This window comes from Leptonotus elevatus, chromosome 20 (genome assembly GCF_054856555.1).
Source record: "Leptonotus elevatus isolate MCC_2025b chromosome 20, RoL_Lele_1.0, whole genome shotgun sequence".
NCBI lineage: Eukaryota > Metazoa > Chordata > Actinopteri > Syngnathiformes > Syngnathidae > Leptonotus > Leptonotus elevatus.
The window spans coordinates 7,767,693-7,780,357 of record NC_141258.1 but is presented as its reverse complement, the minus strand read 5'-3'; the positions used below and the strand labels follow the sequence as shown (position 1 = coordinate 7,780,357).

The window sequence follows — 12,665 nt, the reverse complement described above, 5'->3', positions numbered from 1 at the left end:
TGAGGCTTTGGGAATGAATTGGCGAGTGGCTCGTGGACAAAGTAAGCACATCTGACCAAAGTAGGTCTTGCCATCAGCTGAGAGTGTCAAGGAAGCCACAAGACCCATACAAACAAGAACTCTTGATAACATGGCCAATTTCAAGGCCTTCAGCGATGAAGAAATTTGACCCATAGACCAAGAGATGAATTTAGGACAAGGATGAAGTGAATGTAAAATGAAAACATGCCCTTTATAGCATGCTGGTGCTTGTTCTTTACATCCACAGTAGTTAACATTCGCTCTGTTAATATTTCTTCACTTGCCACGTCACAATTGAGCATAATCAACTTCATAAGGACAGAATTTGGAATACAGAGTTGGTATTATGTTTATAATGTTATGGTCGATTGTAAATTAAAAAAAAAAAAAAAAAAAAAAAGTAGGTCTGTTAGACTGATATTGACGATGTGTGTCAGGAAAATTCCAGGACTGGCACTACAAAAGAAATACAAACAATATCTTTCCATTCAATGTGGGTCCAACAATCAACCAGCACGTTTAAAAATAGTTATTTTATTACCGATTACTCTTCCTTTAAATCTGAATGTAGAGATTGGCTCAGAGCTGAAGCGGATCTATTCTTGTGGGATACAGGGGTGTGGGCCACCCCAAAATCAAGAACAATTCTGAAAAAACCTGTCCTGCTTAAAAATAACTAAAAACCAGCTAAACTATAGTACATAATTGACTTATTAGTTTTAGCGTGTTTAATAAAGTCAGACAATGTCAAAGTGGCCCTGACATCCTTCAATTATTCTGTATGCGGCCCTCAAAAGGAAAAAGTTTGGAGACCCCTGATTTAATGCATGAGAAGAGGTGAGAGTTGTGCCTGCTCACAAAACCCTGAGCATCTGACAGTTCCTGGCCAAGAAGAACATTGCCGTTCGGAAGAAACCTCCCGATTCACCCGACTTGGCTCTGTGCTTGCTATGTTGCTTATAAGCTCAAATAATGAAAAAAAAAAAAGTCTGGCCTTGAATAACATCACCAAATTTAGTATCCAAGTTACCCTGAAGCGGTTACTAGCTCAGTGTCAGGCTCCGAAAGAATGACATTTTAATTGAGTGCAATGCCAAAGCAGTAGTGGAACACGGATGAAGAATCCTCTCGCTGGGTATGACAGCACAGTCACAAGTCGACACACTGTGATTTACTTGGAAGTCAGCTGCTCTCAGGCCTCTGAAGGGTGATCTGTTTGCTGATGGTATCGCCTCCAAAAAGCGTGACTGCTGATGTCTGAGCGTGTGAGGGTCTATGACACTGCATCACTTTCGGCCATTTGGCCAAGGGACTCAAAAGGCACTTCCATCAGGATGAATGCTGAACACACAAGAGTGTCTGAGATCTGTTTGAAGAAGCATCGAGTCAAAGCCAACACGCATAAGCAGTATTTCACTCAGAAGCCAACACTGAGGAGCCATTTTGTATTCTTCTTCCTCTTCTCGAAAGAGAAAAACCACTGAAAAGTGCCACAGGGCACCAAACGAGAAAAACAACTGAGTGAACAAGAGAGTTGGCGGCACTCGGGCAACTTAGCATGATTTATTACATCATGTCAGTGAGGCTGTTCCGCCTCCCATTGTATGGATGGAGTCTTCATCACATCATGTCTGCTCTAGTTTGGTGTGTCAAACCTCAACATCAAACCGGTAAGTCATCTGTTGAAAACTTGCAAACTAATTTAAGTCATGAGGAAATTCACCATTCATGTTCATTTATTTGCATTTGGTCCAAACCTTTTTCATGTTAACTCTGAAAACTGGCCTTGAATGATCATCTTCAAATCATTAGAAAAAGGTATTTTAACTGTGAAATGATACCACCATGTTTGGAATCTATTGAGCTTGATACCCCCTTCGCAATCTCAATAATTAAGTTAGGAAAATAAAAATGTGGCTTTATGATATTATAGGCGAATATCCAATATTCTATATTAATTGAATGGACATAGTATTTGTCAAACAGGACTTAAATCCAAAAATTCTTGACCTTGCCATTTAGAAACACAATGTCCTGTAAATGTCATTAAAGAACACACACACACAAAAATGTCATTAAAGACACCGCCCCCCCCCCCAAAAAAAAATCCAGGGTTCTCGGTGCACTATACATGTGGGACAACACTGCCATCTGCTGGAGTGGATGTTCATTATCTTCAGTTTCAAACATCAACACAATTGAAGTTTGTTTTTTACATTTATTTTTATGCATATTTGACCCACATTTCATTTTAGTAGTCATTGTATATTTGATATAATGACATGTAAAAAAAAAGGTAGATTTAAAAAAAAAATGCTTGAATGTTTAAACAGCCCAAAATGTATACAGTAGGAGACAAACATATTTGAAACCCTGTTGAAAGTGTGCTCACTTCTAAGTAATGTTGATCAGTAGCTTTGCAAACAGCTCAGAAGAGATTTCACCCCACAAATTCTCTAAACCCCCTCAAGATTCTTGTCTGCCACTTGGGAACAGAAGCTTGCTGTCAAACATCCCCCCCTGGTGGTATCTACTTTCCTCAATCAGATCGTTCCAAGATTGAAGAAAATCACAGTTCTTTAAGAGGGGAAAAAATATTGCGAGGCTAGTAAAAATGTACAGCTGAGCAAATGCAATGTGAAAGCAGTTAGTCATAACACTGACAAGAAGAATTCATAGTTTCATATTACTTCAAACCACAGACAAATTAAGAGTTGATACGCTGACAATTTCCCCAGCCCGAGGGATGACAATCACAGTTGTATAGTAGGCAGCATTTGGAACAACAGCCAACATTATTTCAGTGCACAAAGTCATAAATATGATTGGTTTTAAAGCATCCACAGGAGATGTTGACCACAAGTAATAAATCACTGAGACGAAGCAGATTAAGTCAATCCCTTTACAACCATTTGGAGTCTGCCAGTTACATTCTTGTCCTCACACACATTTTATGAGTTTATTTAGCAACAATAAATCAATTAAACTTGGTGTATATCCATTGCAATATACTGTATATAAAATATGGCATTTTGCAAAAAGGCTCCTATTAAACCCGAACTCAGACTGCAGCACATTTTAGGTACATGGTGCATATTTAAAAGGGAAATATTATTTAATAGTGTTTTTTTTGTTTTTTTGTTAGCTAGAACTACGGTTGTGTCACAATCATCACCTCGACCACCACATCACAACCAGCTCAACTTGATATGCAAATACACGCAGTATTTGCATATGAAGCTTATTTCTTTTGATTTGCCACTCCGGGTTTAAACTATGCCCTACACAGCTATAATTGCCTTTCAGGTTCAATTGCCTGTGCTTTTCTTGTTTCTCCAAGCACCTGTGCTCAGATGAAAGCGTGTGATGCACGGCATCCTTCTCAAAAGCACAGTGATTGCCCCACTTCAGAAATGCGGGGCTGGCGTGTTGAAATAAAACGGTCAGGGTGAATGGTCACATGCAATGATACGGTTCCACTTTGAACTACATATTAGGTAAGGGAAAAGCATTGGCAGTTTCTGGCATGTGCGATATGTGGGGCCACGCCATAAAAAACATTTAAATGGAAAATTCTGAAAAGCTAATATTTTGCAACAAAACTAAGTGGTTGTTTTCTGCATATCCATTAGGACTAAGAAAAGGTTCCGATTTTGTTCATTATAGGGTTTGACTCCCCCCCCCCCCCAACAAGTTTCAGTACATCTTAATAAAATCAACAAAAACTTTCAACGCATCACTTCAGCCGTCCACCTTCTTTCTCTGATTTCAAAGCAGCAGACTCACAGGTTGAATATTTGTGTATCAATGACATGACAGATGTCTAAAAAAAACACAAAAAAAACATGGAAAATGACTGCATATCTCAATCAACTCTGAACTTCTAAGCTCCAGGGGGAATGAAATGTGATAACCATATCATTAAATCCTTCATCCCTGACACATTTGCACGGAAGGGGCTGAATTTGGAGGCTCGTGCGTAATCCTCTCCAGAGGGGCGGGGTCTGGTGGGCATGGGGTGTAGACAGAGGTATAAATGCAGCCTTACTCCCATATGAGAGAGACAAGAGGGAATTAATAGCACACCGCACCAGGAGGAGAAATGGAGAAATGGCAGCATGTGTTCATTTTTGTGCTTTTTTGCATTTTGCCGCAATTGTATCAAGGAGAGCCTCGCGCAAAGGACGAGGGGCAGCAGCTACTGCATTACTGGCAGGTGGGTATTTGCGTGTGCTAGTAGTTTGAGGGTGCTTTAAAACTGATGATTTTTTGCTTTGGAAGATGCAAGATAAATCACTGGAGTGGGAGGTGCTCCAGCCCATAGCGAACCTCGTGAAAAGATCAAAAGCTTTTCGCTTCTACGGACTCATGGGGAAACGCTCAGGTGACCTTTCACCTCCTGAAAAAAAGCTATTATTTTTCACTCAGTTGTACATAGGAATCAAGATACACAGCATTATAGAAATCCATGTGTAGATATGACACCAATTGTCCAATTACTGTTTAAGGAATTATGAAAAAAATAATAATTCAAAAGCATCATCAAACCTAATTTCTTCCTCCCAGGCAACAAAAAAGTGGGAGCCAATTGAGGAGGACCATCCACAGAGGTGAGCAAAAAAATCTGAGTGGTTAAAAAGATTTTTTTTTTTTTATTATATCACATCATTTAAGTCCATGTGAATACTTTTAATAGATTCTACGACATTTTGTGTCTCCCACAGATTCTGTAACAAGAAGAGCTCAGTCTCCAACAACACATGCTTTAGATAAACCACACAAGGAGGATGCGATTGTATCAGTATAAAAACCTGAGGTTGTTTTATTTGATTTTATGTGCATTTTTTTACAGTGGTACTTTCAGAATTTCAATTTGCAGCACATCAAAAAATTATATTCTTTTGTATTAATCCTGTATTGGGGGGGAGCGCGGGAAAATTAATGATGACCGATGCATTACACCAAACAAAGACAATGACACAGTGCCTGTCATTTTCTTATCACAATAATTCTTCTTTAGCTTCATGTCAACTGAACGGTAAAATAAAAAAAGTCAATAACTGCTCAGCTCCCTAATGTTGGTACGTATTGTTTTGTTTAGGCAAAACATTCAGGTGACCAACAACCATTTAACATTCAAAACTTGACTTGAGATTCTGCAGCTGTTGATTTGACTGAAACATACGGACAAAAGGGGTCCAATAAAAATAAAAATAAAGTAGTAAAGAACAACAACAAGAAAGAAAGATGGTCTGCTCTATACTGACAGTCAGGAGGTCGAGGCTACTTGCGGCTGGTGAGGCTGAAGGTGAGTGCATTGAGTAGCCTGAGGATCTGAGTGCTTATGTCCCCTTGGGAGGGGTCCATTTCAGCGAGCTGGGGTCAATTGTTTTGTTGCCGTTGCCTCGCTTGACCTCCTTTGCTTTCCACTCATCAATCAGGTCCTGTGCGGAGGGAAAAAAACCAAGTAGCGAGTCGGGCGTATGAAGTGTCAGATCTCATTTTCATCAAGAGGCATAACTATAGCAGCATGTGCTCGTTTGCATTAAGTAAGAGCTGAAACGGATCAAATGAAATGAAATTGCATGCTTAGGTAAAACTCACAGGCACATGTTAAAAGCCGACAGAGACGTTTGAGATTAGATTAGTTGACTCAAATGCGAGTTAAGAAGCATGAAGGGTCTACATAATCATGACGTGCATTAGCATTGACCCAATCATGCTGGTATGTAAACATGACATGCATTAGCATCAACACAATGAAAGGGGGCCTTCACTACACAAACACACACTATATGCAATGGAGGGGGGTGGGGGGACAAAAAAACAAGTCACTGATGGAAAATCTCACCTGTCGCTTCAATACCAAGTGCTTCCCCTTCCAGTATTTGAGCATCTGAAGAGACTGTAGCGTGCTGACAATGTCCACGGGATTGACGGCAGTTTCCTGACTAATCTCTGTGCATCAAGTAAACAGCACAATTTTGCTCAAAGCCTTTTTCGGGTTTTTTTATTATTATTTTATTTTCCTCTCTCCTCATCTGTGCAAGCGGACAGTTTTTTTCCCCCCCAACTGTCTTACCTTTGATCGAAATCTCCTTTCCTTGAAAGTTGTGCATGTATCGGAGTAACACTTCCTTCCAGTAGCTGCGGTAGCTGATGAGGCCGAGGTCCGACAGAGGCCTCTCTGGCGAGCCCACCTTCTCCTCCACTTTGGACAGCAGGTAGCCTTACAAGAAAAAAAAGCAGTCAGCACAGATACTTTTGCATTTTTAGTGAGGAGACATTTTGTGGGAGTGTACCTACTGAAGTCAATGAGCATCTTGCCGAAGCCTTGCCTCATGTACTGGGGCATTGTCAGAATGCAGGAAACGTTGTAGTTGAGGAAGGAATTCTTCTCCTAGAAACAAACAAGGGGGGTGGGGGGGGGGATCACATCAAGAGACTTATGAGTTTTGTATGTTAAGGAGGAGCTAAGTTTAGCCTGGGTAAATAGTAGAAGTTTCAGAGAGTCTTCTCCGCATGTGTATGTTTTTCCTGTGCTGAGTCAGTGGCTATTAAAAAGCTCAAACTAACAATGTTATTGGTATTTTTTTCAGGATGTTCGATACCGCTTTTGGTCAGATCGATACCAGTAAGAGTACTGTGGTTCGATATTCAAATTATTTTCAACCCATCCTACATTATTTGCTGAAAAACTCATTTATTCCGTTTTTTTTTTTTTGCTTATGCCAAAATCTTATCAAAATAAACTTAAATGTCAAGGAACAAAGCTGAAGTGAGGAGATGAGCTTCATTTAGTTTGGCCGTAGAACTGTCTAGTAGAAAAATAGTGCTTTCCAAACAGCGTGCTAAAACTGTATAGACGCTACCAGTGCATTTTTTTCCAAACCTAATAATATATTAACAATTTCTTTTAATGGCACTGTTGTTAAATGAGTTTGAAACGGAACCATTTCAGGTCCTATTTGATGCCACAATTGCAATTTAAAGCTATTGAAACATTTGTCAACTACTTGCAATTTGTCACCATTTGCAGCAGGTCTCGGTTCTGTCCTTACTTTAGAAAAGTATCCCACTAAATGGCAGCCTGTGTTGTCGGCCTCGGTCATGACATAAAACAGGAAAGGCTCCACGTCGTAGTATAGCGTCTTGTGGTCCAGGAAGAGTTTGGCGAGTAAACACAAGTTCTGGCAGTAGATCTGTGGAGTAACAAACCCATTTCATCCATCAGTAAAACCTTGCAATTGTGTATCTATCTGCATAATCGCGCACCTTATTTTTCTTGCCGTCAACTTCAAACACGGATATGGCACCTTTTCTGTACACTTCGTCTCCTGGGGGATGCTTCCACACGCACTTGGCCTGACACAAACGCACGCCGTTTAAACGGTCGCAAAATAGAAAACGCCAATCAGCATTGATCTCACCATGTGTCGCCTGAGGATGGTCTGGCTTTTCATGTACTTGAGGCAGAATTCACACACGTAGAGGCGACCCAGGCGGGCGTACTCCTCGGGATAGGGCGAGTGGTACCAGGTGTCCAGCTCGTAGCGGCCGAACAGGATGGTCTTGATCATGTTGCTGCCCTCCGTGATCTGACCTTGGATGCGCAGCTTCTCCTGAGGGCCCGCCCAAAACAAGGAGTGAATCACCGTAGAGCTTCTGTACTTTGTATTTGTGTTTTTTTCAATATACAGTACTTGGCCAGTTGTGATTCTGAATGTACGGATGCAGATATACTGATTTATTTATTTATTGTTATTTGTTTTAAAAAAAAAATTAATGTATTTTTTATTTTACTGATTGTATTTTATTGACAGTTTTATTTAATTTTTATGGTTGGTTTTACTAGATTTTTTTGTATATGATAGTGTGCGGATCTCAATGTGCACCACTTTAGAAACGCTTGTTTATCAAATGTGCTATAGAAATAAAATGGATTGGATTAATCGAGAGGGATAAATAAAAGGTTCTTACCAGGTCTTCCGAGGCACGAGCCTGCGCTTTCCTGAAAAGCTCCAAGTCATAATCGCTGGTGATGTTTTCTAGCAAAGGCTCCCTGGTGTTGCCGTGCATCTGCCGATGCTCCTGCGGATCGCGCAGAAAGGCCAATCAAGGATGAGACCACATGACAAGCGGCGACAGACTCAACTGAGGAGAAGCTCTTTAGTGGTACCATGTGTTTTTCTTTCTGCTCCTTCTGCAGGCCAGAGTTTCTCCCCTTTCTCATTTCCGCCACCTGCTCTTTGTATCTGCTCTGCTTTGATGTTGGCGTCTAAATAGAACACAAAACGATCCAGTTACATAATTCCACTTTACAGAACAGGCTAAATTTGCTTCAGATTTTGCCAAATCAGACCTGGTGACGGGTTGCATGGCGGGAATTGCTTTCTTCATGTCCCTTCATCTCATCATCTTGCTTCTCACGGCTGACAGCTTTTACCTAACAATAAAACAAAGGTATGCAGCATGTTAGTTAAACAGACAACTTGTCACTACCATAAACTATAACCTTCCCAAATTCTCACCTTGCATTCATCTGCAGACAGGTTGTGGTACAGCGGGCATCCCGACACGGCAAAGTGGCGTTCATGTTTTCCCGTGAGGTGACCTGTGAAGTCATTAAAATAATGAATAACTTTGATAGAGACTTCTTTGACATTTTAATTAGCAACTTGAGGCAAGCGTAAGGCAAGTTTACCAAGTGAATTGCATCCAGGGGTGGGACATTTCATGTTAAAGTTGTACGTCTCATGGCATCGGCGACGTTTGGGTCGGTGGGAGAGGTCCTTGTCCGAGTCTCTGTTGACCTGATCTTTAGCCTGGCTCTCATCGTGAGAGGCATTCGGACTGGAGATATCCAGCTCAGACTCGGAGGACGGCGCATTCCCAGTTGGCGTCAGTGGCGGGGATTCGTCGTGATCCGCAGCCTGCTTCAAGTCAGCCGTATCTGCGGTAAAAGAAGTTCAATCACCATGTTGAGTCAGCTGAGAGAATAGGAATACGATACAAGTTGTATACAAGTACACAAACCGTGAGAACTCTGGCTCAGGCGAGTGGAGGCTCTGGTGAGACGCTGTCTCTTGGTACGGGTCCCATCACTCTCTGAGCTATTGGTCTGTTCTCTTTCAGCAGAGGAGTCCGAATCTTCAGTTCCATCAGAACCACTCCCTGGCATATGTCTCTATTGTTATGAACAAACATGAATGTGAGGCACTGCTCCTTAAAAGCTAAACTGAAAATTGTTGCACTTAAGTTATTTAGGAAAACTGGGTTTATCCCACAAAGCAGCTAATAACGTGGTAGTTTAGCATGCTATTTCTTTATTAAGAAATCTCTGTGGTCATGTTTTAACACGGGCTACAGTTAGCCGCCTATGCTACGTGACCAATATGACACTCAATAATTAAAATAATGATAATTAAATCCAGGTTTAAGCAGATTAAGGTTTCACTTGTGTATCACAGAATCCTGGCGATGTTATCGTTGCATGTTCGCGCCCGAGTTTAAAACCAGTTTTCCACACGTATTAAACTACATTAGCGAATCTCTCATTTCAGACATTACATCTACTAGTTTCATTACCAGCAGTTGTTAATGTAGAAATTACCTGCACATAACAATTACCTTTGACGTTTTCGTCAGTTCGGCGTCAATCTTTTTCACCAAAAAAAGGCGTTTTGTCCAACATTTTAACGGCAAAGCTAGAGACTATTTAGCTTCTAGTCAGGTAGCCATCGCTGCGAACGGGCGACGATTGTTTTTAGTTTATTACAAGGAAATTTTTCAATTTGGAAAAACGAATGCAAATTTGTTATATATATAATATATAAATACTCTCTAAAGGTAATGAAAAAAAAACGAAATAAAGACGAGTGGCGTGAAATGGTGGACCCACAACAAGACCAGTTGCTAACGCTACGTTAAACGAGCTAAACCCATTGCGTTTGTTACTAGCACGCCTTTTTTTTCCCTTACCTGACGTCTGCGAGGCATTTTGCTTGATGAGAATTCGCTCGGCCGCGCGTTCAAAACAATTGGCACTATTCCGTTAAATTAAAGGTAGTCAAAAGAACGTATACTCGTCCAGGTGTAAGCTAAATGTAAATAGAGTACTCTGGAACTGGCGCCACATCGCCTAAATGGACTGAAGTAAAATCACCAGGCCAGTAGGAGGCAGCATTGATACAGGCGCCTTCTTCTGGTTCATGTTCTTCTTCTGTTGTGCTTTTTAAGCGGTGTGCAAGCTATCTTAATGTATATCACCGCTACTTAGTGGACTGGAGTGTACACTGAGCCCTTTTATCCACTTGTTTTTTTCCCCCGATTTGCCTTAGTTATTCTTAAAGTCTCAATATGAAAGCATTTACATAACGTTCAAGTGTTCTTGTGCCCATTGAGGAAAAATAAAGGTTATCTTTCGTTATTTTCTTTATTTTATTGTAACCGGGGTTGTTTGCTACATTACAAATTAATTTAAAAAAACTGGAAAATATTTAGGCAATTTTTATAAATAAATACTTTATCGTATTACACTATGTTCTATTATGTAAATCAGAGGACACCAACGTGGTGCCCACATGTAGCTCTCATGGACGAAATGAAAAGTTCACAAGCCTTTTTTTTTTTTTTTAATGATGTTGACCTGGTCACTTTGTTCATTTAAGGTGAGGGTAGCCATAAAGTGTGATCCAGAAATGCCTGTTTTCTCAAGAAATCCACTTGATGACCATAAAAGGTATAGGGGAACCACCCCCCAACAGATGATACCAACTTCTCCCAGTCAGATGCTATAAATAGCATCTTCCAGGCCTTTCTACTGCATTTGAGCAGCCAACTTGGAAGAGTGAGCATTGCCCAGTCGAGTTGTTTCTGGTATTGCAAAGCTTTACAATGAACAAACCTAAAATTGTTCGACCAGAGGAGTGGTAAGTGATGCCTTTTTTTGCTTTAATTTATGACGTGAAAACAACTCTACAATTTCCTCTATTTTCCAACAGTCAGCCAGCACAGGCGGTGTGGTTTGACAGGAAAAAATATGTCACCATTAACTTCAAGGTGCAAAAACCTAAAGATGTCCAAGTTGACATCCAGACAGACAAAATGATCTTGTGGTGAGTTTTAAAACGTCCCCCATTGTAGAACCGCAAATGTTGTTGTTGGATTAAGTTGCCTTGTTTTACCTTTTCCAACAGCTGCAAGAATGACACAGATGATGTGATCTACAATGAAATCCACTTCTTCGAAAAAATCCAAATCCATGTCAGTATCCAGTAATGTTAATTCAAGTTTAACGCATTTATTACAAACAGTGTTTGTATCCTTTTTAATTTACAAAGGATTCCAGAGAAAGGGTATATGACCGCACCGTCAATGTCTTGCTGAGGAAAATGAAGCCTGATTATGCGTGGCCTCGTCTTCAGAAGGATCCAGAAAGGGTCTATTCATTTTGTTTGTATCTGACATTTGCATTTAGTAAGCTAAAACAAAACAAAGGTATCCATGTTTTTCTTTCTTACACAGCCCAGTTGGATATCTGTGGACTTTGATAATTGGAGGGATTGGGAGAATGAGGAAGATGATGGAAGGGAGGAGTATGAAAAATATGCAGATGTAAGTAAAGTCATTTAGTAGTATTTCTCAAAGCATAATTTTTTTTATGCATGAAAATACTTTTTTCCTCCTTAGATGATCCAAGACATGGCCACTAGTAATAAAGGAGCAGCACCAGATATGGGGGATCTTAGTGATGTAAGTTCAGTTTCATGCACACATAAACAGAACTTAAGTAATAAGTATCCTATTGTTATATTGTATATTGACCACTGATTTTTTTTCTTTCTCTTGCGGCACAGTCAGATTGAGCCTCACAGGACCTTCTGTGGGAACCAACCATGGAAATTTTTTTTGTTTATTTTTTGGAACAATTTACACATGTTTTTTTTTCCAGTGTTATTGTGTATTAATTGAATATTCTGTTTTTTTTATGTCTCTATCATTGTCAATTTCAATTAAAAAATATATATATGTCGCTCGCAAACTACCACTCTGAGTTGGGTGCTAATAATTGCGTTTTGAGCTATTCGACATGTCATTTTGAAAATGTATTTATTTCAATGATTCTTTTTCTTCTTTGTACAAAGTACTTATAAGTCGTTGACAATTTGAATAAAAAAAATATTGTGTTAAAGACATGTTAAAACCTGTTAAAAATCCTGCTGTTTGTTAATATCTTCTTTACCTGTAGCAACATGTAATCTTCTTTATATCTAAGATTCAGCTTGGCCTTCGCGCTATCTGTATAAATGTGTTATTGAGTAAATAATAATAATAATAAAGGTTTAAATATGGAAGAGAAGATTAATGCATTCATTTGAAAAAAAAAATAATTCCCCGAGTATTTTGTTTTCAATAATATATATATTTTTTCTGTTATCAATCTTTTTTATTTCGTTGTGTTTGTTTTATTGAATTTTTTTTTTGTTTTTTGTGTTATTGAATTTATATGGAAGTTGTATTATTTCGGGGAATTTTTTTAATGACAGAAAAAAAAAGATATTCCAAATTCTATTTTCTGTATTTCAGGGTTTTTTTTATTGACAGAAAAAAATAATAATAATAAAAAAAAGGAAAACAATTCT

General features: G+C 39.4%; 2 protein-coding genes across 2 annotated transcripts; one reads left to right on the top strand and one right to left on the bottom strand.

Moving 5' to 3' along the window:
• Nucleotides 1-4,814: 4,814 nt before the first annotated feature.
• On the bottom strand, nt 4,815-10,210 carry kat7b (K(lysine) acetyltransferase 7b). The gene is made up of 14 exons (XM_086065313.1): nt 10,003-10,210; nt 9,058-9,208; nt 8,726-8,974; nt 8,553-8,635; nt 8,384-8,467; nt 8,201-8,299; nt 8,002-8,112; nt 7,452-7,643; nt 7,297-7,386; nt 7,083-7,223; nt 6,328-6,421; nt 6,104-6,250; nt 5,873-5,979; nt 4,815-5,465 (listed from the first exon to the last, which is right to left on the bottom strand). Exons 1-14 carry the CDS (start codon nt 10,018-10,020, stop codon nt 5,364-5,366), a joined length of 1,668 nt encoding a protein of 555 aa, XP_085921439.1. The 5' UTR covers nt 10,021-10,210; the 3' UTR covers nt 4,815-5,363.
• A 575-nt stretch (nt 10,211-10,785) lies between these two features.
• Nucleotides 10,786-12,067, top strand: ptges3l (prostaglandin E synthase 3 like). The gene is made up of 7 exons (XM_086065309.1): nt 10,786-10,952; nt 11,025-11,138; nt 11,220-11,286; nt 11,364-11,462; nt 11,548-11,637; nt 11,713-11,775; nt 11,880-12,067. Exons 1-7 carry the CDS (start codon nt 10,918-10,920, stop codon nt 11,886-11,888), a joined length of 477 nt encoding a protein of 158 aa, XP_085921435.1. The 5' UTR covers nt 10,786-10,917; the 3' UTR covers nt 11,889-12,067.
• The last annotated feature ends 598 nt before the right edge of the window (nt 12,068-12,665 follow it).

What these genes read in the sequence shown, in the direction of transcription:
- kat7b (XM_086065313.1), bottom strand. An exon ending in CCATCCTCAGGCGACACATG is followed by an intron (nt 7,387 to 7,451) that starts GTGAGATCAATG and finishes CGTTTGTGTCAG; the next exon opens with GCCAAGTGCGTGTGGAAGCA. An exon ending in ACTTGGTATTGAAGCGACAG is followed by an intron (nt 5,466 to 5,872) that starts GTGAGATTTTCC and finishes CCCTCCGCACAG; the next exon opens with GACCTGATTGATGAGTGGAA.
- ptges3l (XM_086065309.1), top strand. Translation starts at nt 10,918, where the DNA reads ATGAACAAACCTAAAATTGTTCGACCAGAGGAGTG. An exon ending in ACAGACAAAATGATCTTGTG is followed by an intron (nt 11,139 to 11,219) that starts GTGAGTTTTAAA and finishes CTTTTCCAACAG; the next exon opens with CTGCAAGAATGACACAGATG. An exon ending in AGTATGAAAAATATGCAGAT is followed by an intron (nt 11,638 to 11,712) that starts GTAAGTAAAGTC and finishes TTTCCTCCTTAG; the next exon opens with ATGATCCAAGACATGGCCAC.